The sequence below is a fragment of the Argiope bruennichi genome, chromosome 8 (genome assembly GCF_947563725.1).
Source record: "Argiope bruennichi chromosome 8, qqArgBrue1.1, whole genome shotgun sequence".
In the NCBI taxonomy this organism is placed as follows: domain Eukaryota; kingdom Metazoa; phylum Arthropoda; class Arachnida; order Araneae; family Araneidae; genus Argiope; species Argiope bruennichi.
The window spans coordinates 109,116,258-109,139,752 of NC_079158.1; the positions used below are offsets into that span (position 1 = coordinate 109,116,258).

The 23,495-nt window shown below is 25.6% G+C and overlaps 1 protein-coding gene across 1 annotated transcript; it reads right to left on the reverse strand.

Annotated features, from left to right (window-relative positions):
• Positions 1–7,945: 7,945 nt before the first annotated feature.
• Positions 7,946–23,244, reverse strand: LOC129981667 (transcription initiation factor TFIID subunit 6-like). The gene is made up of 12 exons (XM_056092600.1): positions 22,904–23,244; positions 21,669–21,755; positions 20,464–20,617; positions 19,034–19,090; positions 17,651–17,796; positions 16,604–16,669; positions 16,440–16,517; positions 16,193–16,294; positions 15,571–15,695; positions 14,053–14,311; positions 11,673–11,843; positions 7,946–9,508 (listed from the first exon to the last, which is right to left on the reverse strand). Exons 1-12 carry the CDS (start codon positions 23,057–23,059, stop codon positions 9,095–9,097), a joined length of 1,815 nt encoding a protein of 604 aa, XP_055948575.1. The 5' UTR covers positions 23,060–23,244; the 3' UTR covers positions 7,946–9,094.
• Between the last annotated feature and the right edge of the window lie 251 nt (positions 23,245–23,495).

Here is a 23,495-nt window from a genome sequence, read left to right on the forward strand (position 1 = left end):
TTCTTTTTAATACATAATAACAGATTTTGGTATTTTCATCATCATATTTAGTATATTATAAAAGGTATGCTTTTTCTTCATATTCTTTAGAAAAATTATATTTTAAGATAATTTTGCAAAATGTATGGAAAAAGCATTTTAAAACTGAGATTTTATTTAAGAATTTGGATTTGAAGACTAAGATAGGATATTAATATAAGAATTAAAATAATATAAGATTAAAAGAGCTTTGCAACTTGATTTTTATGTAAATTTTAAATAATTTACATTTGCATTATTGTTTCTTTGAAAAAGTATTTTTTTTTTACATAAATGGTTTTAGTAATGTTAAAGTTTTACTTGAATAAGGTATAAAGCACATTGCTTCAAAAATATTTCTGTTCTGGTGGTATGAGTGTTATTTTTGTTATGTTTTAATGTCAAAAATGTGACTTTTGTTTGAGTATTATCTGAATACCTTATTTTTTTAGTTATCTCAATTAATTGTTGTTTTTAACCTTTTAGCATGTTTTCTGTTTAGCATTCGTTATTTTTGTTTTTATTCTCTTGAATTTATAATGCAGTTATTGTAAAAAGCATTTATTTCTAATGATATATTTTATGTTCTTTGCATGTATTTCTTCTTTGTATATCATAGTCAAGAACCCATTACTTGTAAACTGTACTAATTTTTTCTTTGTTTTATGTAGTAGTTAAATGATGCATAACAAAAGGTTGTATTAATAAGAGTGTTACATTTTTTATAAAATATATATTTTTATCATGAGAATATTATATCATGTTTAATATTAAAAAAATATTGATAGATTTTTATTGATGAAGACAGTGCCTGATGATTTTTATAAAAATGTTACTTCTAGAAAAGTTATTATAATTTGTTTTTGCATATGAAATGAAAATCAAATTATTTATAAAAAAAATATCTATATTTTAACTAGTTTATAAATTTTGAACGTGGAAAAAATACTAATATTAAATGTTTAGTTATTTTTGATATGAAATATGGGACTGTCAAATCGTTGTTAAAGAACATTTGGGACATATTCTCAAAGATCTGTTTGAATCAAAATGTTTATCATTTTTTTAACTCTTTCTCATGTGTATTTTTTTTTTTTTCACATTTTAAACTTTACAGCTATTGTAAAAATATTACAAATTTTGAATTAATTTAAATATTTCAATGCTTATAATAAATGTGCCTTAAGAAGAATACTTTAAGATACTATATTTTATAAAATATAGTTTGTTACAGAACTTTATCAGAATTCTGTTAAGCTTTAATTTATTAAAATAAATATATTTTTTTCGTAATTGTTACATTCATTTTTCATTTCATTGTTCCAAATTCTCTAAAATGTATTTGTTAAAAATATCTGTCATGTTTTTTTTACTCGCATTGAATTATATGAAAGCAGCACATTTTATATATGATTATAATCCTTTATAACTATGGACTGTTGATATACTCTTTGAAAAAGTCATTATGTATGCAAATTAATCTGCCTTCATTATACACTAAAAGAAATCATAAAAGTGCCAAATATATAAGATGAAAATACATTTTGTATATTAATATAAACTATTGAATATTATATTTGTATAAAGTTCATTCATTATAAGCTTTTCAACTAATATTTTACCAATAAAAAAAACTTGTTATTACATTTATGCAAAATGTGTTTCTTATATGTTGATTTAGAAACTTGAAAAATTTATTTTTTTAATTCAAAAATTAAGACAACTTTGTTTCTTAGTATCATTCTCTTCTGGTAAATATCATAAATAATTCTGCATTTTTATACATTTATCAGCTATTTAGTAGAATACAAACTGAGAATTGCACATTCACAATATAACTGTAAATGATTTTTAAAATTTTTATCATTTATTAGCTTTGTACTGAATTAAGTTTTATGAAAGTTGACTCTTCCCCTTTTCTTTTAAACTGAAATATTAAAATGTAAATTGTGATTTTCCATGTTAAATTGTTTTGTATTTTCTATTATTTTTCAAATCCATTTCTAATTACGTCGGATAAGCTAAAATGCAATTCATGTGCTTTATTTCTTTTCTATAAAGCCAAGTCCTTATTCTGGTTCAAAAAACTCGATTCATAAATCTGTGTGGAAATTAAGTAAATGAAGGGTTCATGAAATTTGTTTAAAAGAATAAATCAAATGCAAATCATTTTCAACCATACTAGTTTATGATTCAAGCATAAACTGACAAACTAAAAGCTTAAAACTAATAGTAATAATTTTGCAATATATGTTTATCAACCTGTAACTTCTAAAGGGTGGTAGTTATTAATAAAAAAAAAAATTTAACTTCTAATAACACAAAATTTGTTCTTTATAATGGAACAATATTTGCCTAATTTGTGTAGCCTTCCTATCTTTAATAGTTAGAGTTATTGACAAACTAAAACTTCATTGGCCATTTACCATTTCCTCCCCCTTTCAGAGTACAAGTATCTATGTATTGTCAACAAAAAAACGCACCTGTAATTTTTTTTTTTTATTTGCTGTCGCATCATCACAAATAGGGCATTCACATCTCACCAATTAATGGTTTATATAAAAATAAAAAATAAAAGGTTTAAACAATAAATTTCATTTGCCATAAAAATTAAGAAGGCAAACGAATTTCTTGGGAGGGGATCAATGTAAAAAGGCTGAATGTCAAATTGATTTTTAAAGTAATGGAAATACTTCAATATTTAAACAAAAACAAAAGAATTATATTTTGAAATTTCTATGAATAACAATGCAAAAAAAGCTTCTGCTATTTAGCAAGTTGAGATTTAATTAATATATGATTCCTGATGGGTTGGCTCTTTTTGGGTGGAGTTTTCAACAAATTTAAGTATGTCTCAAGGATGACTGCAAATTTCGAAAAGAAATTTGATGCACATATGTAAAAAAAAACCCTGTTGATTCAAATTATTAAAAAAAAATTTTGAGATAGTATTAACAATATTCATCATTGTTTATCTCAACCAACCTGTCCCTTTAAGCAATTCCCATATATATCAATTTTTAAAAATAATTACATAGTTAGATTTTTTTTTTTTTTTTTTTGAAGACTGTACATATGTATCTGTATATCTATATACATACATAAAGTACATGAACTTGTGTGAAACTTCAAATTATGTCTCTTGGTTGTTCATATTGAATTAAAACTATTCATTACATAAAAGAACATGATCAAAGTATTTTTATGTAAGCAAACATAACACACACAAAATGAAATGGGAATAATATAGGATTTTACAGTCCAGTAACTGAAATATCTCAATGGTATCAAAGAGTTTTTTTGTTGTTTTTTTCATATGATGGCAATTAAATTATTATAAATAAAGGTCATTACTATCTAAACACAACAAGTGATCTTGCTGCTGTAGAAAAGATTACCACACAAGTCCATTTCAAATTGGTAATCTGTTCCTTCAGGTTTTTTAATTGTCTATGTATAGCATTATTACATTTGATTATTGAAAATAAATTTTTTAAATATCCAGAATCTTGAAAATACCTGGTATTTTTATTCCACTATAAAAAAAGCAACACAAATCGATGAAAAAAACTAAATTATTTTTGTTCCTAATGATTGCAAAATAAAGAGAGAAAAAAATCTATTAAGAAATATAAAGTAATATTAGAATTAATTCATGACAAAAAAAATTAATCATTTGCATTTTATTCGTATTAAGTTCAGATGAACAATTAATATCGAATTCTTTGGAGCAAATGTGTGATAACGCATCTAGTTGAGCATAAGAATGATAGTATAATTAATTGCTATTATTTTATACTTTTTTATAAAATCCTATTTATATACTATCAAGTAAAATGTTCATTGTTAAATACACATGAAACCTTTTCAAAATCTAAATTTACTTTCTCTGAAATATATATTTTTCCACACACAAAATTAGTAGCTATAATACGAAAGAAAAACATCTAAAAAAGTTTTTATAATTAAATTTCAATATGCATACATTTTTTAAAACATAATTAGATTTGTGAAGTTTATTTGTAAAGATATTCAGATTTTTAAAATAATTCAGACATGCAATATAGACCCAGACTAAGAGGGAAGTTTAAAGTAAAAAAAAAGAGGGGGGGGGGTAATTGAACTATTTTTACAGAAAAAAGATGCAAGTTTCTTCCAAATAATATTCTAGATGATTGTTTTCCACAGTTTGAAAAAGAAATTCATTTCTTACAAAGAAAGCATTTTCTCAAGAATTCTAAATTCTAGAAGCAGAGTGAAAATTAGCTTTCTTTTTCTATAAACAGCAATACTCGCAGTATAACAGTCCTTGAAGCCAGAGCCGGCCTTCTCTATGAAGGGGCCAGGGTGCAAGAAACCAATTGGGGCCCTACATTTTTTGCAAAATCGAAAAGTATACAACACAAATTACTATTGCATATTTATTTAATGCGCAATGCTATTACTTTAGGAAAATTACAATTTTTCAATTTCTTTTTCGATGCTTATAGCAAGTGCGTTTAAGCGTTATACATACATGCTTGACCGAAGACAATTCTTTATCTATCTTAATTTGCTGAAAGAGCGCTCAGCATTTATTATAGTAACTGGCAATGTAAAGAAAAGTTTTAACACAGTTAATACATTTAGAAATAAATCATTATAATTATTATTTAATATATATTGCAATATGTGTAGAGCATTATTTACATGCCGTTCATTCAAATTCAAATCCCGTAGCAAAGCAATTATTTGATTAGGTTTTCATCTACATCATTATTATAAAACGTTACAAAGTTCTGGAAATATTTTTCAAATTCATGTCTGTCTAAAGTGTTTATATCAGTGAATAATTTGAAATACTATTAAATTTATCTTCTATCTGTACAATAACAGTATCAGTTACAGAGTTAAAAAATAACCATCTAACTTCCTCAACCGACTTTTTTATAATTTCATCTTGTGCTGTTTAGAAATATAATTTTTCGTTTTTCAGGAAAATGTTCTGAAAGATTCAAATTACGTGCTATCGCTTTTGCTTCGTCTAAAAATGGGTAAAATTTTGTTCTTAAGTTTTGGATTTCAGTTTTAAATTTATTGATTAAATTAAAAGCGCACTCGAGAACAATAGTTTTTACTTGAAATAGTTTATTGATAGTGCTAATTTTGGCCAATATTGTAAACCATACTATTAAACATAAAATAAATGTCATTTCTTGTATTGAATCAATAGACTTTTAGCTATGGATACCGCTATATTATTATTTGCATCAATAAATTCTAAGGCATAACAAGTTCGTTTGAACTGTATATACACTGCTTTAATCATATCTATTTTGGCTTCCCAATGAATGTTGCATAATGGTTTAAGAGTAATGCTTAAATGATTTTATAGAAATTCCCATCTTTTTGTAGATGAAGAAAAAAGCAATATAAACATTGCAATATCCCAAAAAAAAATTGTGATGCCTCTTCCAGCAGTATATATTGTAAATTAAGTGTCATAGGCAAGGCACATACATTGCTTGAAGGTTTAAAGCAATTATTCTAGATTGTACACCTTTATATCCCCGTTTCATGTTGCTACCGTTGTCCCATGCTTGTCAACTATAATCCATTTTATCTGAATCAGGCTCACTTAATATTTTCAATAGAGCTTTTTGCTAGTCCTTTCCAGTCACATCAGTTACTACAATAAACCCTATAAATGACTCATTTATACTTAATCTTTTCTCTTCAAAATTTACATACCTAACAAAGATTGCAGTTTGTTTTATATGACAAATATCAGAAGTAGAAAGCATTTCCATATTGTAATACATGGCTACTTTTGTATCTTCTTTAATTTTGTTAAGAACTTCATTTCCTACAGAAGGAATAATTTGTTCCTGTGGTGTATGTGCTAAATCATATACAATCCTATTTTTGAAATTTTTTATTCTATTTATATGATCCATAAGAACAGAGTCGTATTTACTTAATAATTTTAAAAAAATTCAGATATTATATGTTCTAATTGTTCCATGTTTTCCTTGAAGTGGATGATCATTACATGCTAAAAATAAAATCATAACTACAATTCTGTGAAATAGTAATTTAAGTCATTCCATTTCCTTATTTATATTAATTTCATTTGTTTTATCAACAGTGTAACAAAAATTTAGTCGTTCCAATAACTCTTTTGAGGCAATAAATGAATTAACAGATACAACTCTCATGATGTTGAATTACAGTTGATAACTTTCCCCAATTATTATAAACACTTATAAATCATGTAAATTTTTCATTTCCTCTGGAAAATGATATACAACTTAAACAAAGTGCGGAGTCTTGCGTTTTTGAATAAATCAGTCAGTTGCAAAGTTGCTTTTCATCAATAGGCACTTTTTTTAAAAAAAAAGTAGTAGGTGGTAGAAAATGATCTATCTTCAGCATTCTTAGCAAAAACTCCTTTGTGTTGACAGGTCAGTTATTAACATAAAACATTTTAAACTTATCATTCATAATGCCTGGTCATTAACCTGAATCAGCTATATGTACTTGGTCACATTTGTTATTGTCATTACCTTCTGATTCAATCATATTTATATAAAGAATATGTTTCTTCAAAGTTTCTACACTTTCATTGCAAGATTGTGTAGTTTGGGCGTAACTTTCTTTGCCTGTTGAAGTCTGAATTGTAACTTCTGGCAAATTGTCCAATCGCCAGAATTACTTCATTGACAAGAAAACAGATCTACTCATGACTTTTTGAAATTTAGCTTTTCTTTTCTGCTAATTTTCTTTTTTGAAACCGAGGCTTGACACCCAGAGATATACTTTCTTGGCATGGACATGATTAGATCTAACAATATTAAACATTTTAAAGTATGAATTATCAAAGTAATATATGCAATTTAATTTAGTAGGTGAGATAAATGACAGTACTTTATGCTTATATGTTGCACACTTGCACTAAACTGTAATATATCTGTAAACTTCATATATTTCAAAACCCATCGATTTTATGTTATGCATAACTTTACATGATTTCGATTTTAGTCTCCTTATTTAAATTGTAAAGGTACTTTAAAAACCAAGAAAAATTAATAAATGTCTAAATTCAATTTATTTTAATCACAAAAAAGTTTTGTAAAATTTAAAAGAAGCAAGCTAAGTAAATATAAACACACGCACAACTATGGTAAAAGAGAAAATAAGAATGATAAACATTTCTTTTACCGCCTCAAATAGGCATTAAGAATAAAATGAACCCCAAACCTCAGATTCCTCTTAGTCGAAATGGATTCTTCCCTATCAAGCCCTATTCCAGCAATCATAAACTAAACATTTGGCAGTAAAAGTTGTCTTGACTGTTGGACAGTATCTCTCCTCCCAAAACACTGAACAAAGCTGGGACATTCCAAGATTAAAAGAAATATATAATAAAAATAAAATGGCATATACCACAATTGTCAGTCACAACAGATAACATGAAAAATTTAAATTTTTTAACAACAATCAGTTTTAGGTTTTAGAAGAAATAATTTCTTAAGATATGTTGAAATTCTCCAGAAACCTTATAATGGTAAACAATGAAGTGGATAAATATTTTTAAAAAATTTAACATTGTAAAGGTGGCTTATTATTAGTTTTAAAAAATGCATGTAGCATTACATTTTAATTTTTCTCAAACTTTTTAGCTTAACCCTCCAATGAAAAAGATAACCAATAAATATAGATACAAGCTGCTATGTAAGATAAGCAGTGTGCAAATTCTATTAATAAACTGGACATGATCACAATACAATATATATATATATATATATATATATATATATATATATATATATATATATATATATATATATATAAAGAATCTTTATGTTTCAAATAATTTTAAAATGATGTCTCAAAATCAGGATATTCTAAAAAATTATATTTATTATACAATAAAATATTTCAGGTACAAAATATGTTTTATTTACAAATGAAATAGCATCTTTATACAAATCATTTTGAATAACTAAAATAGAATTCATATTTTTAATCCAATACTCAAACTTCTTCAATTGTCAAGATATTCATCAACGGTCAATCATATGTTGGTTATTGGAAGGCCTCATGTTCGTAAAAGTATGTTTAAACATCAAACTTACTTCCTTTCACATTAAACTATGCAAAAAGCAACACATAAATGTTGATTTCAAGTTCAAAAATAAAACTGCCTACATATTAAAATCTAAATGTTTTATTCAGAGTAGATTTTTTTCAAATTTATACTCTGAAATTTGTTCTTCATATTAATACATTTAAACTTCACAAAATAAATTAAAAGAATTAACTAATTTCACAGTTCACCAAATTTTAATACATACATGCACATCTAAATCCAACACAGTAATCCACACAAATGAGAAAAAAAATTAATGAATTATATTTAATCTATTTTTTATTTTTTTAAAACTTTTTGACTTTTAATCATTTTTCAAAAGTTTAATGATAGTTAATTTGGAGCTCAATTGCTGGACAAAATAAACTGCATAAAGGATAAATAAATTGCTTAGTATGCCAACTACATGTTAAGTGCCTGGGCATATATACACATATACAATTTTTAATTATGCTCAAAATTAGTAGGAAAACATTGAACAATACGGGTTTTATAAATACAGTGGTGATTTGTTTTATGACATAAGATTCATTGTATGGATGTTTTCAGGCATATTTATCACTTAAATGGTAAAACCAATGACATATATTTCACAGTGGACACTAAGTACAAATATACAAGGCATCTACAAATATAGATCTTTCATATGGAAGATGAAAAGTTTTAATTATTTTGCATAGTTATTAGAAGATAAAATACAAATCTCTACTTCAGATGACTCTCATTATGTATGAATCAAATGACTGTTTAAGATCTCACGCTTGCTGAATACTGTTTGAACAACTGGGTGGTCAAGTAAAGCACGGGGTTCAACAAGAGAAAAAGTAATAATAAAAAAATTATAGCAATTTCTTTAAGTTCTGGCACTATGTGGTGGATTCCTAAAACAGGAGAAAATGTTTCTAATATTGCTTTCTTTTATATTAATATCATAGACGGAAATATTCAGTTATGTTCATTTGTGTCTGAAGCTGAAACATAAGCAGCTACTTCAGGTGATCCTGGTCGACTGTGCACAGGTGTAGATACTTCTGATTTCACTACTGTCTCGCATTCACCAGATGCTGGTTGCAGAACAACAAGTTTTGAGTATGGAGAATTAGATGTAATAGGTTTACTTGGAGTAGGAGCTACAGAAGAAGTTGTGGCAATTTTGACAAGTGTTGGAGCTGCACTATTATTAATGCTGGTTGGAGTAGGGGACGCTTGGCTAACAGAAGAAACAGGTGTTCCTGGCCGAGTGTTGTTTGTAACTATAACATATTTAGGACCAGTTGGGGATGGTACACCAACAGTTCCAGCTGTTCGTGGAACTGCTATAATGCTTGGAGGCCTTGTGATAGTAGAAACTATGCGAGGCTGTTAAAAGATATCAAAAACAATTTAAAAATAGACATAATATAATAATTTATCATATATCAATAACATTTCATTACATGAACATTATATGAAGTTGGAGTTCAGTAATGTAATTGATGGAGTTTAATACTACATTTTCTGAATTTTATACATTTTTTAAAAGAAAACAATAACAAATTCTATGGTGTGTTTTTTTTAAATTTAAGAATTAAAAACAGAAACCCAGGCAAGAATATTTAAAGGAAAAAATGTAAGCAATTTAAAAATAAATAAATACCAAAAGAATAAGATATTTCAAATTTGTTTTTAAATATAACAAGTGGTAAATCGTAAAATAAGAACAATCACCTTTTTATTTAAAAAAATAAGACTGAAGAGAAAATCCCAAATATTTTCCAATAAATTTTCTATTTCAATAAATTGACTAAGTCATCATAGCAAAATATTAATTCTCTTACAAGTAGAAACAAATTAGATCAAACTGCTTAATGGGATTTAATAAAATATTCAAATTAAAAAGTTTGCATAGTACTAAAATAATTTTTTAAGAGAACGTGGAATTAATATAAATGAATAAGTATAACTGATCAGGACTTACTATTTATGTTTAACCAAATAATGAAAACAATGTTAATTTTTCATGATATGATATTTGCAAAGTAATTTTTGGATGTAGTGAACTATTGGCCTTAATTTCACAGGTGCTAAATTAAATTACAAGCAAATTTTAACCAAGAAATAAATTACAATCATTTATTTAAAAAAAAAAAAAAGCAGAATTTCCTTTTATCTCTAAAATCTAAAGTAGACAAATGTCTTCCTTAAAATAATAAATCAGTAACAAATTGCATTACAAATTATTTCAAAACCATTTAAAAAAACCATACAAATTATCACATTTTGACACTCACATGCAAAAAGATTGTATATTAAAATTCCATTTGATACCTCTTGATATTATTGATTATATACTGGTTATTTAATAGTTTGAAATGTAATAAATATCATTTCTGCCTTTGAAATCAAAAGCTTATAGGTAAAATAGCATTTTTAAAATTGTAATCCCTTGGTCGGTGTTTTTTGCTGATAAGCCAGCATTTCTTGCAAACTATAATTTATACTCTGTAAAGCACTCTCAATAATAATAAGGCTCAATATAATGGTATAGGATCTTCGCATCCATATATATATAATAGTATAAAATATATATGGATGCAGAGAGAAAAGAATTAAATGTATAAAACATGCAATAAATATTGCATAGAAAAAAATCAAATTATAACTAAGATAATTTGATGATATTACACTTTGCAGTCACTATTTTTTTCAATCGAAAATAGGTATTCAAAGATACCAAAAAGTCATATTTAAAAGTAATGTCTTCTATATTAATCTTCATAGTTAGTTCATAGATGAAATAAAGAACAAGATACAGTAAGTTCTTAGTAATCTGGCTCTTCATCAATCTAGCTGCATTTATTCTCCAGTGTTATAAAGGGAAAAAATTCTAACTATCTAATAATAACTCAACATAAGGGGTCACGCCATACAGATATCGGTGACCCTGGGATTATGTAAATAAAATACTGCTGCTCATATTTTGTAAATAATATAATCTTGTATATTTTTATACAATAAGCATAAGTTTTGCAATGAAACTACCACTTTCAAAAATGAAAATTTATTAATTTGATTCTTTTGTTAATCAAGCATTCATTTGATCTGATATTTGCAAAATTACTAATTTAATGCAGTGCTTTTAAGTTGTCTAGTTTACACTGCTGTTAAGTCTGATATTTGCCACATTACTATAGTCTGTGTATTTTCTGTAGGCGGTTCAAGCTCATATTTTCTACCGCATTACTAATACCAGACAACCAATAATGAGGTAGAAAATGTGACCTTGAACTGCCTACAGAAAATACACAGACTATAGTTGACTACACAATCTCATGTCATAATATTTAAAATATAATTCTATCTCTAATTATCATATATCTATTTATCTATAATGAAAATTTAATTAGACACATAACAGCATAAATAAAAATTCATATAGAATTAAAGTTATAACTGAAGATATTGTAATGTCTTTTACAATGATATTATATAACATCAACAAAATGTAGAAAATCATGCAAAATATTTGAGAAAAAATTACTACCTGAGATACAGTGAATGTTGTCCGTGCTGTAGGAAGACTGGTGGTTGTCTGCAATCTGGTCCTCATGACATGGTTATGAAGAAAAGGTCCTAAATATCCAAACTCATTCTTGTAATCTTCTAAACTGTCGCCAACTATATTGCTGGATTTAAGCACAGGAGATAAAACTCTCTAAAAGTTAATATCACCTTTAATGAAATGATTTAGCAGAAAATGCAATTTAATAGGTTTTTTTTACATTTTGGCCATATATAATGAAAAATGTGGGGAAGGGGAATTTCTAAAAGGATTAATTATTTTTTCTTTTAAATTCTCAAATAATTTTTTTTTCTTTCTGATTTCATCAAGACAAGAATAAATTTAGTACCTTAATTCAATAAAAAAATACATTAATTATTTGACAAAAATTGCATTTCTTTTTAATTAAAAAAAATTCAGTAATATAGATTGGCTGCAAACTAAAATTTTGTACAATAAAAATACAAATGCTTTGGTTTACAGATAAATAAATAAAATAAAAATAATACAAATATTGGCATGGCTTGCTTGCCCCCACCCTTACCAACATGCTCTATTAACTCTTTAGATTTTACAACAAACAGAATGAAAACAAAGGCTATAATTAAATTCCTAAATCTGATCTTGCACAATCATCTTTCCAAAATAAATGTCATAAAATTTTTCCTTTAATGATAAAAAAATTACTACTATAAACTACTTCTATGTGACATTGGAAAAGAAACAATATATTGGAGAAAAAAGACAAAACATTGGAAAAGTTTTTCATTCCATAACTGAGAAGAAGATATAACTTTATGCAAAAGCTTTCCATTAAAAGTTTGTCAAAATAAACTAAACAAGTTTGGTTTATCACTAACTGATCCTATTATCGAAGCACTGTCTCATATAGAGTATCCAGTTTATTGTAAGCAAAAACTTTCAGAAAGGGGGCCTTTTCTCATTGCCTGAAATGCTGTTTTCTACTGACAACAGTTGGTCATCAGGTCCATTATTAAGAGTGAAGGTCACTAGGAATTAAATTTGCTTTTCAAATGCAAATCATTTTAGCATCACAAACAATTCTAGATGCCAGCCAATATAAAGAAAATTTATCAAACATACCTTTATGGGAATTCAGGCATACTCTTCTAAATAGTCATTGTGGCAAATGGCCATCGCAGATTTCACATTTTTCATGAATGTTAGTAGGACTTTTAACTACTATTCATGAAATAGTCATATCTTCAAATGCAGATACTTTATTTTTCTAGTGGTGGTGTTTTTTTATATTACGCATAATAACAATATATTTGTATCATAGAAAAGCTATTGTTATTGTTTAAATGTATTGACCCATAATTCATATGGCTCTAATAAGCAAAACTATTTTTATTTTCACTGTAGGCACAAGAAAACACTGAACAGTTGAAACTTATAATAAATGAAAAATGAGAATTCTTCATTAAATAAGCTGGCAATGAATACAGGAAAATGATAGCATGCAATCAATCGGAAGTTAAGAATTTTTTAAATAGGTAAATTAAAACCCCATTTTGCAATTAAGTAACAGGTTTTTGAGATAGATCTCATACTTTTGAAAAAGAGATAATGATGATAATAGTTGAGTATTTAATGAGCTCACTATTTAAATTTGCAATCATAATTTTAGCTGGATTGATTTCAGGTACATCAGAAATGTTTATCAGTCAGATCTTTGATGGACTTAGTCTCAAGCTTGCAATCATTCAGTTCTTAAACTAACACTTTTTTGAAAAACTCCCTTTCAACTAATGATCATATCATAATTAATAAACATTTCCTTGTCATTCTCTTTCTGTACAGAATGTTGTGTATATTAATAACACTTTTTCAAAAAACTTTCTTTTCTTTGATTCCCATCAGAACTTTTTCTCTATTCTCTAGGCATAATATGCACACTTAACATTTTAAAGTTTTCTTAGGGGGGAGGGGAGGTTCAGTAATGGCCTCTTTTTTTTTTAATCTGTATTTTATAAGCAAATACATATAAGAGCATCTATGGAATAATTATACAAAATAATTTGCATGAAAAAGGAATACCAAGTATCAAAATTCTTATTTATAATGATTTAATTAATTATAATAGTTAATATGTTATAATAAATATATCACTAATTAAATTAATTTTAATTAAGTTTTGATATAGATATATAAATTAATTACATATATGTTAATTAATTAATAACTAATTTAAATACATATTTTATTATAAAAATAGTTACATTTTCAAAGAAAATTAGAATAGAAAATTTTCATTAATTTTTATAAAAAGCTATTAAAGTTGTTTTAATTTTCAAAATAAAAACTTTTTAATCTTTTTAATATGCAAAAATCCACATACCAATATTATTTGCTTAACATGCTCTGCAGAACTCTTTTCAATACTTGAAACCATTGGTCCTTCCAGGGACTGACGAATACGCTCTGCAATAGTTTTCACACGAGGAATAACACAAGTCTGTACAACTCCTGGTCCGAGTTCCGACAATGCAGAAATGGCACCATACTGAGAAGCTAATGGCATCTTTTCGTTGAAGAGAGCTTTACTAAACATTCGGGTGACTCGAGTTTGAACATTACTTGTAGTTGTATTGAAATTTCTAAATTAAACAAAATAAGTCATCACTACATATGTACAAAACATGAGAAAGGGAAAAAAAAAGTACAGGCTGAATTCTTTGTAGTAATGTTAAAAATAAGATATAAAACAATATTTTTCATATGCTAATATCATGACTGAATCCCCCCAAAAAAGGGGGAGGGAATGAAAATGGGCCTTTTTTTTTATAAAACAGTAGATAGATATACATACATATACACAAATTTTGTTAAATTTTATATTGTGTGAAATTTATAGTAACTAGAATAGAATAATTATATTGAAAATAAATTTTTTTCAAAATAAATAAAATCAACATTTTAGGATTTTGAGCAGAAGACATTTATTCAAAACATACAAGAAAGAGAATATTTTTTTAATAATGAGTATCAAAAGGATGATACTGGAGACAGAAATAATAGAGAAGTATAAATAACGTTTAAAGAAAAAAATGAAGATTTGATATATAAATGAATGTCAGAAGAAAAATATATTAAAATACTGTTCTTACGAAAAATATAGATTACTGTCTAAGTTTCAGTTTTCGACAGCATAATTTGAGAAATCATTCCCCAGAAAGAGTACATCAAATTATATGAAGTATCGAAATTTGTTAAGCATGATTTTTATTGATAATACAGAATAGTAGAAAAAGAAAAATTGTCAAGAATATCCAACTAAAGGGTCATTTTTCCCTTTTCTATTTGTATTCCATTGGTCATATACACTAACAGAGTATTTTTACATTTTAATATTGAATTTCTTTGATAGTTTAATACATATTAATCAACACTTACTTACATAACTGAAACTATGGCCATAAAAAAAATGAATATTTCCCTGACTACAGTACACTGCCCTTTTTTTACCCCACACTCATATTTTACAAAGTCATATACTAACACTATAAACAAGCTAAAATTATTAAACTTGTTTTAAATGCAACACAGTTAAGTGGTTTTTTTTTTTTTTCCAATTTTCAAACTTTCTAAACCATTATCAAATTTTAATAGAGTAAGATATGGTAAATGGAAAACTTTAATAAAAATACAAACCTAAATAAAACAAAAATACTTTTTGAAAAAAAGAATATTAATACAATATTTTTGAAAAATTCTCAAAACCATTCATATTTGAAATAGTTTTTTAAATCCTGAAATTTATAGTACATTAATACCAAAAACATTACAAAAATACACTAAAATGAAGCCAGAATTTAATACCAGAATTAATTCCAACAGATATGAACAAAATTATTACTTGGCAATCTGGGCTATGAGACGAGATGCAAAATCCCTGAGAGCCCAATGATTGTCAACATCCGGTCTTGTGCATAACTGCTTGCTAACAATACAGGAACATACGGCAGGAATAAGCTCATGCAACTAAAAAAAAAAAATCAATAATACATTTTTTTTTTAAATCTTATAAAGATGCAGTGGGATATGATAATAAGTATGATATTTATTGCATGTAATTTATAAAAATCTATCATAGATAACCCTTTAAATTAAGCATATGATTAGAATTGTAAGTAAATATGACAGAGCTGCATACACGACTGAATGAATTAATATGGCAGAACTGCATAAACCAATGATTTCCCCTATGATTTTCTTGCCTATTAAAATAATACTTCTGCACTTTATACAACAGAGATGATATCATCTATGAAGTTTTTGGTATAATCTTTTCTACCATTTGGATCCAAAATTTGATACAAGCATACAATGTTGTGGACAAAAACCACAACAAATTGTTGTTTACAGTGTTGTATAACCAAAAGTCAAGCTTACAAGTTCTATTACATGATTAAATATTATCAAACAAAGATTTAAGCATTTAATATTTTAAGTACACAAAACTCTTTTTCCATACTTACATATTTTTCAAGAAAAAGTGTCTGGTTGTCTAGCAATGCTTTAACCATTCGCATCAAGTAAATAAGAAGGGCAAGGTTGTTTTGAACTACATTAACTTTCACCTATAAAAAAAACCAAATCAAGCATGTTTTAATAAATTTAGCAATAATTTCAATATGTAACAATGCATCATAATAAGAACAAAGTACAACTAAAAGTTAAACCAAGTTAATATGAAAAAGATTCAGATAAATAATGAATACTTACACCTTCAGAAATAAATTGACTCAAGCGAGGAAGCATTTGGTATAAACCTGGGTCTGAAGCCAAACTTTGAAGAGCTTCCTGTAAATGAAACAAATGTTTTTAATGTGTAAAAATAATTTGTGAACTGTAATTTTATTAAGATGAATTTAGCATGAACTACTTACAGCCCGCCTAGACTCATCAGAACCAACACAAGCTTCTGTAATTTCTTTGTAATACAACTGTTGCTCCTTTAAAATAAAATGAATAAACAAGATATAAATAAAACACACGAATTTAAAACTCAAATAACGTAAAATTTTATTCTTATTGCCATTAAAAATATTTTTTTCCCAATTGGAAATTTCTTAATCGTAAAAAAATTAGCCTTTGGGGTGTAATTTTTAAAATATGCTATAAAATATTCTTATTGTTTAAATACATCGAAAAAAACACCTATAAAACAAAAATATAACACCTAAAGTTGTTTTTTTTTTTCACTGCTAAAAAAAAGTATAAGCAAAAATGATTTGTATTCAACATATTTTACTTACATTTAACCACAAAAATAACATGATTTTTTTTTATTTATTTTATTTATTTATTTTCAAATTGGAAATTAAAACAACTCTAAAATCTACTTTAACGCAATAACTCTTATGCGAGATTAGTGAACATCTGTATGAAAAAAATTAAGGTTCTCTCCAACAAGAAGAAATTGAAGATATTGGCAAAAGTAATTCTGGCCATTAATATTCTTTATGACAATTAGTAAAAGTATCAAGTATGAGAAAATATCCCCCAACGATAAAATTGAAGTTCATCAATGTATCAATGTTTTGAATTTTTCTGATTTCAGGCTGACATCTCTACTTGCAATAAGGGAACTGCAAATTTTTCCAATACAATTGATTAATAAAATAAAAAAAAATGATAAATTTAAATAAAGCTTTACTCTGCTTTCCTTTCATTTTTTTTATAAATATTTTTGACCTATGCATATTATATCTAAAGCATTTTATTAATTTTTCATTATAAAACTGCATTAAAATTTATTTAGCAAAAATTAATCATACCAATTAATATGCCTATCAAACCATTTTACAAATAAATCAAATGAACAAAGACAAATATAAAAAACATTTTATAAACCTTTCAATTTCTAATATATTGATAACAACAGTTTTAATCTGCATAAAAAAAATGTTTTGGAATATTTTTTTCTTTCTTACCACAGACAATTCATGAGTTGCAAGTTGTTTCAAGCCCACAATTTCCAAATGTGATTCCTTAGATCCCTTATTGGTAGGACTGGCTCCTATTTTCGGCATTTTAGCTGTTGGATCCATACTTTCAATTTTCTGTTGATCTTTAGACACTAAAATAAAGCATATAATGTGATACTAAATAACCAAATAGTAACTGCAATGTCACAAAATTAAAAAAGTAATATATAAAAAAAATTAAGTTAATTCCTACTTAATTTCTTATATTATTTATAATCGGGTGCCGCGTCAGTAATCTCACAGCTTGGCAACAGATTTGGCGACCAAATACAAATTACTGGACATATTTTAATTAATTAATTAATATTAAAAAAACTGTATTAACATCAAGTGTCATACACTACAAGTTTAAAAAATGTATTTGAACTTGAGTGGAAGAATAAAAAGTATTTTATTAACGATTGAAAGTTTGAACAAGATATATATATATATATATAGTGGAGGGGGGAGAGTGTTAACTAATAGTAGGAACTGAAAAAAAGTCATAATGAGCAATAATTCTTAGAACATTAAACTTCTAATTACAAGCCAAATATTAATTCTCGGCATTCCCCCCCCCCTCCTTGAAGTACAAAAATCTGTATCTAAAACTTGAAAATTTCAATTTAAGACATACACTTTCCTTGGAAAAATTCCTTAATTACTCTATTTTATAATTTCAAAGTGTAGCAGGGAAAAAAAGAATGAAAGACTATATATTTTGATCCTTCTGCATCATAAAAAAAATTTAATATGATAATAAACACAGTTTAAAGAAAAGAATTGAAGAAAAGGTGAAAAAAGATGAATGCATGTTATGTACTACTTGAAGGACTTTTATTCATTGGATATGATAAAAATCTGTAGTAATTTTTTACATGATAAGTGTAAACATTAAAAATCCAAAAATATCAATATGATATAGAACTCATAATGTTTTTGGTTTATCAAAAAGGGTTCAAAAACTCAAAAATTTAATTCATTTTGAATCTTATGAAATCTATTTATAACAATTTGCTGTTTGAGTATAGTTAATGAATCAATTAAGTATTAAATATATATTCAAGATTCAAAATAACAAAAAAAAAAAAAGTGTATCATGTTTCACACACACAAAAAAAATTGTCATTAATATAATATTCAAAATTACACAGTACATTTTCGTCCCTAAATTTTAGCAGCCAATCAGACTCGCTTTTGTGTTTTAACTTTCAAATTTGTTTCTTTTTTTAATGTGTTAATGAAACCAAGATTCATTTACGGAGAGAGAGAGAGAAAATTTATATAACTGTACAAAAAAGAAGAAAATAAGAATAAATCCAATAAACTGAAATGTATATATATATATACCTGGTGGTGGATTTTCAGGAATGGTTGGTTGTATACCTTCAATACTTAACCAGTGAGCTGAAAAACAGTATTTAGTTTAATGACAAGGATTGCATTAATAAAACAATTCTTAAAATTTTTAATTCATTAAAATAAAATCTTTTGGGGCTAAAAAATGAAAAAAAAAAAAAAAAAGTCTTATGTCTACTCCAATTTTAAAATGAGAAACAAAGTATTAACAAAAATATATTAAAAACAATAATTACAGAAAAAGGCAGTATGAATTTCATTTACTATATTTTTTTTAAGGGTATCTACAGCTTCATAATCATTATAAAGGTAATGTATTGTAAATACATTAAGAGTTTCATTTTATTTTATTTTTTCACTCTAAAACATAGATAGTTAAAAAAAATATTTAATTTAAGCCATTTGATACTGGATCTGAAGACTTAAAATGCATTACTATTATTATAACTAATGCTGACTGACAATTGTTAACCAAATTTTTCTTCATTAATCTTAATTTTAATGCTGAATTATTTATTTTTTTTAAAATTTAATTAGCTGAATTTAAATATTTAATACTAAATAACAAAAATTATGATCACACGAACTCAGATTTAGTTTTAGTGAATCAAATAAAAGAAGAAAAAGTACGAAAAACATAAGAAAAATATTTTAAAAGAAAGATCAAAAAGTAACATTAGATTCATATACTAAATAGAATTTCTGTTTGAAACTAAAAACAAATAATATTTCTTGCAATTCTTTAAAATATTAAAAACTACTCATTCCATATGCTCTCATTTCCTCTTTAAAGAATATATGATTACCCATAATTTTATATTCCAAAATTTTATTTTACGATAAACTCAGAATAACAATAAATGGTAACTTTACATGATAATAACTAAATTAACAAGTAAAAACGATTAATATTATACATTAAAAATATACAGTTAGTTGTAACTTAATATAATAAGTAATTTATATAATATTACTTAATATAATAAGTAGCAACTCTAGAAGATAATCAAACACTAAAACGTTTTGCATGCCACTTAAAAATCCAAATTATAAAACTGACATATTTATAAGTAAAAGGGATATGTCAGACTTAAATGTAATTTACACACTTGAATAGAATTTGTTATTAAATATCAATAATATAAAATGAAAAAAAATTATTTAAAAATAAATGAAAGTTTGATTTTATGGAATTCTTTCTATATTCTAAGTTGAATAAAAGTAAATATTACAGCATTTACTAATGTTGAGGCTATTCAAAATGTTCCTTAGACTATGTTTTTGAATAATCATTTACTAATTGATATTTATAATAAGTCCAATGAAATTTACATGTCTATTTTAGAATTTATTTTCAAATTTAAATGACATATTAATTTAATTAAGAATTAATGAAAATGACAGAAATGAACAAAGGCTACCTTTGACTGAAATATCTAGAGGCAGCTTTGGCATCTGTGATCCCACAATATCACTCAATTCCATCTCTTTTTCTTCTAAGAAATAAATTTCTCTTCCACCTCCACTGGCAAATCGGAAGGGGATGAATTCATTTGAAACAAACCCATATAAAGGCTAAGAAAGATGATATTTATAAATAAGACTTAAACCATTGCATTACAATTTTTAATGTAAAAAATATACCAAAAGAAATAATAATGAAAACTGCATATAATATAACTTCATACATTAACATATTAAACAAAGCTGAAGATGAATTTTAGAATATTAATTTTGAACAAAGAAAAAAAAGTTTTCAAATCAATTTTAATTATTTTCATAATATGCAGTTTTTCAATTCATATTGTTTTAAATATTTTTAACAATTTAATGTAAAAATTAATATAATATTCCAATAAGAAGAAGAATATAAATAACAAAAGAGAACATAAATCTTCTCAATATTGGATACTCTCATAGAACTTCAGGCACATAAGAACAGGAAACCCTGACTAGTGATTTTGGGCACATAAAAAATTCACTGACCAAAAGCTGGCTTAAAATTTTGAAATATTTTTTTTAATATAAACTTTTAAATAGCTAATAAATAAATGAATAGACCTTAATTAATTGTTTTAATGCACTATCAGTAGCAAATATTTTAATGTCATTGGCAAAGTGATATCAGTAGTGCATTCAATAAAATTATTTATTGATGGTTCCATAACTAACCAGTTTGAAAAACACAATCATCAAAAATTAATAAAATTGTAGAATTAGACAAAATCAGATGTTGGACAAATAGTTTGATTTCTACATACAAATTGATATTGCTTCTCAATATTCTTCTTAATGAATATCTCAAACACAATGTTGTTAGTAATACAAAGCTACAAGAGCAATTTAATGAAATATAATTTAATTATCTGGATATTAAGATAAGACAAGAAATTATATAAAAATAAAAGCTTTTCAAATGACAAGTAGGTATGTAAATACCTTGATATTTCAGCAAATCTTATAAAAAAATAATATAAAATATGCTACAAAAATGGAGAATTAATATAAATTTAAATATATAGAAAATAAAATACAAAGGCAAGTCTTAAAACAGCACATAATTTTTCCTTAAAATGCAGAAGAGCATATTTCACAAAATAAAATTATTTCAATAATCAATGCTTACCTCAATATTCTTAGCTTTGAGTGTATGATCCAAATCTGCGATGCACAATTTTTTCCTTTTTGCATGGCCCATGAATTTCTTTGCATCCTATAAAATAAATTAACTTTAATTTAAAATATTACCTTTTATTATTAACATTTCAATAATTTATTCAGCATAAAATTTAATAATATGCACATTATTCATGAGTTTTTTTTTTTTTCATATAATTTTCTGCAGAATGATACAATTTTATACATAATGGACATGTCATTAGCAATGCAATTGCATATTTTCATTCATGATTTTGAAAAATAAATCATTTGATAATTCTAATGTAATTTTTAGATAACCTATTATACAAATTAGAAATTACAAACAAATTTGGAAATCATGAAATATATATATATATATATATAAATTTGTAAAAAGAACGAAAATGAAAACCAAGAATTCTTGTTATATTAAATTGTAAAAAACTTTTCCTCGTGCTACATTAAACCTTGATTTAATGTTGCAATATCAAAAGAAGATAGAGCATTCAGCCTGAATTTAAATGAAAACTACGTAGCTTAACATAGCAAATAATGTAGTATTACAAGAAGTTAAGAGACAACCAAAATTTGCATTCAGAATTTTTTTCAACATGCCCACTTATAGAATTGAAAAGAAAAATGAATTAGTTACCAACTCTTAAAATAATTATGGACAATACCATGTAGGAGACTTGGATATGTGAAAGTAAATGGTACCAAATTATAAGTATTTAAAATTGATAAGTCACCATTAAAATCTATTTTTTTAAAATGCCACATATTAACTAGTATAGCTAACTCTGATAAGTTTGGCTAGAATTTTTACCATATTGGTGCTAAGTGCTGCATTTTAATATTACTACTACATTGCATAAAGACCAATCCTCAGAAAGTGTAAAAATTAACTTTTAAAAGATTCAGAACATTATCCTAATGCTAACCATAGTATTATACTTTATAAAAAAAATTAAATTAAAATTATTACTCTACAACTTAAAAAAACTGAAATTAAAATGATTGTTGTTTTAAGTTTGTGGAATTCTTTGTGAAGCTTTGGATCATGTACATACTTTATTTTATATGGTTATAATCAGTTCTTTGGAACTTTTTTTTTGTACTGTCATCTTGAATTGTCACTGATTAGGTTAATTCTTTTACTTTGAATATTTACTAGCAAAAGAATACGTGTAAGATATGGATAAAATAAAAAATTTCACTAACTTGTATTAAAGTTTTTAAACGGTAAGTAACATCATCAGCCAGTAATTTTGCCGCTTCATCTGAAAGGTTTGAAACACCAACAGATTCTGCAATTATCTTCATAGATTCTACAGATAAATGAGTTGGAGCTTTGAACTCTTTTACGCTTTGAGCCATTTTCTTTTACAGTTGTAAAATAAGCAAATTTTAATTTAATTGTATATTTGAACTTATTCATGTAAATAAGTTACTTTGTGTCATTGATTATTCATGATTTATTGATAGTACATATAACTAAAAACAATCCAATCATCTCTTGGAGAGAGCAATTAGGCCAATGATGTCACCTCGCATGCAGTTAACTTACTCAATGGCAATTCGTAATAATAATACTATAAATATTCGAGATGATGCCAAAAAGGTATCTGGTAAAAGTATCTTTTGTAATAAAAACTAGTAACCTGACCATTAAAAATCCTTTAACAATTGAAAGATCGAAAAAAATACAAGAGGAATTATTTATCAGTATAACAAGATAATACAATGCATTCCTTTTTCAATTACATGATATTTTTAAAAACTAACTTATTTCTAAAACGAGTCCTTGTGTGTT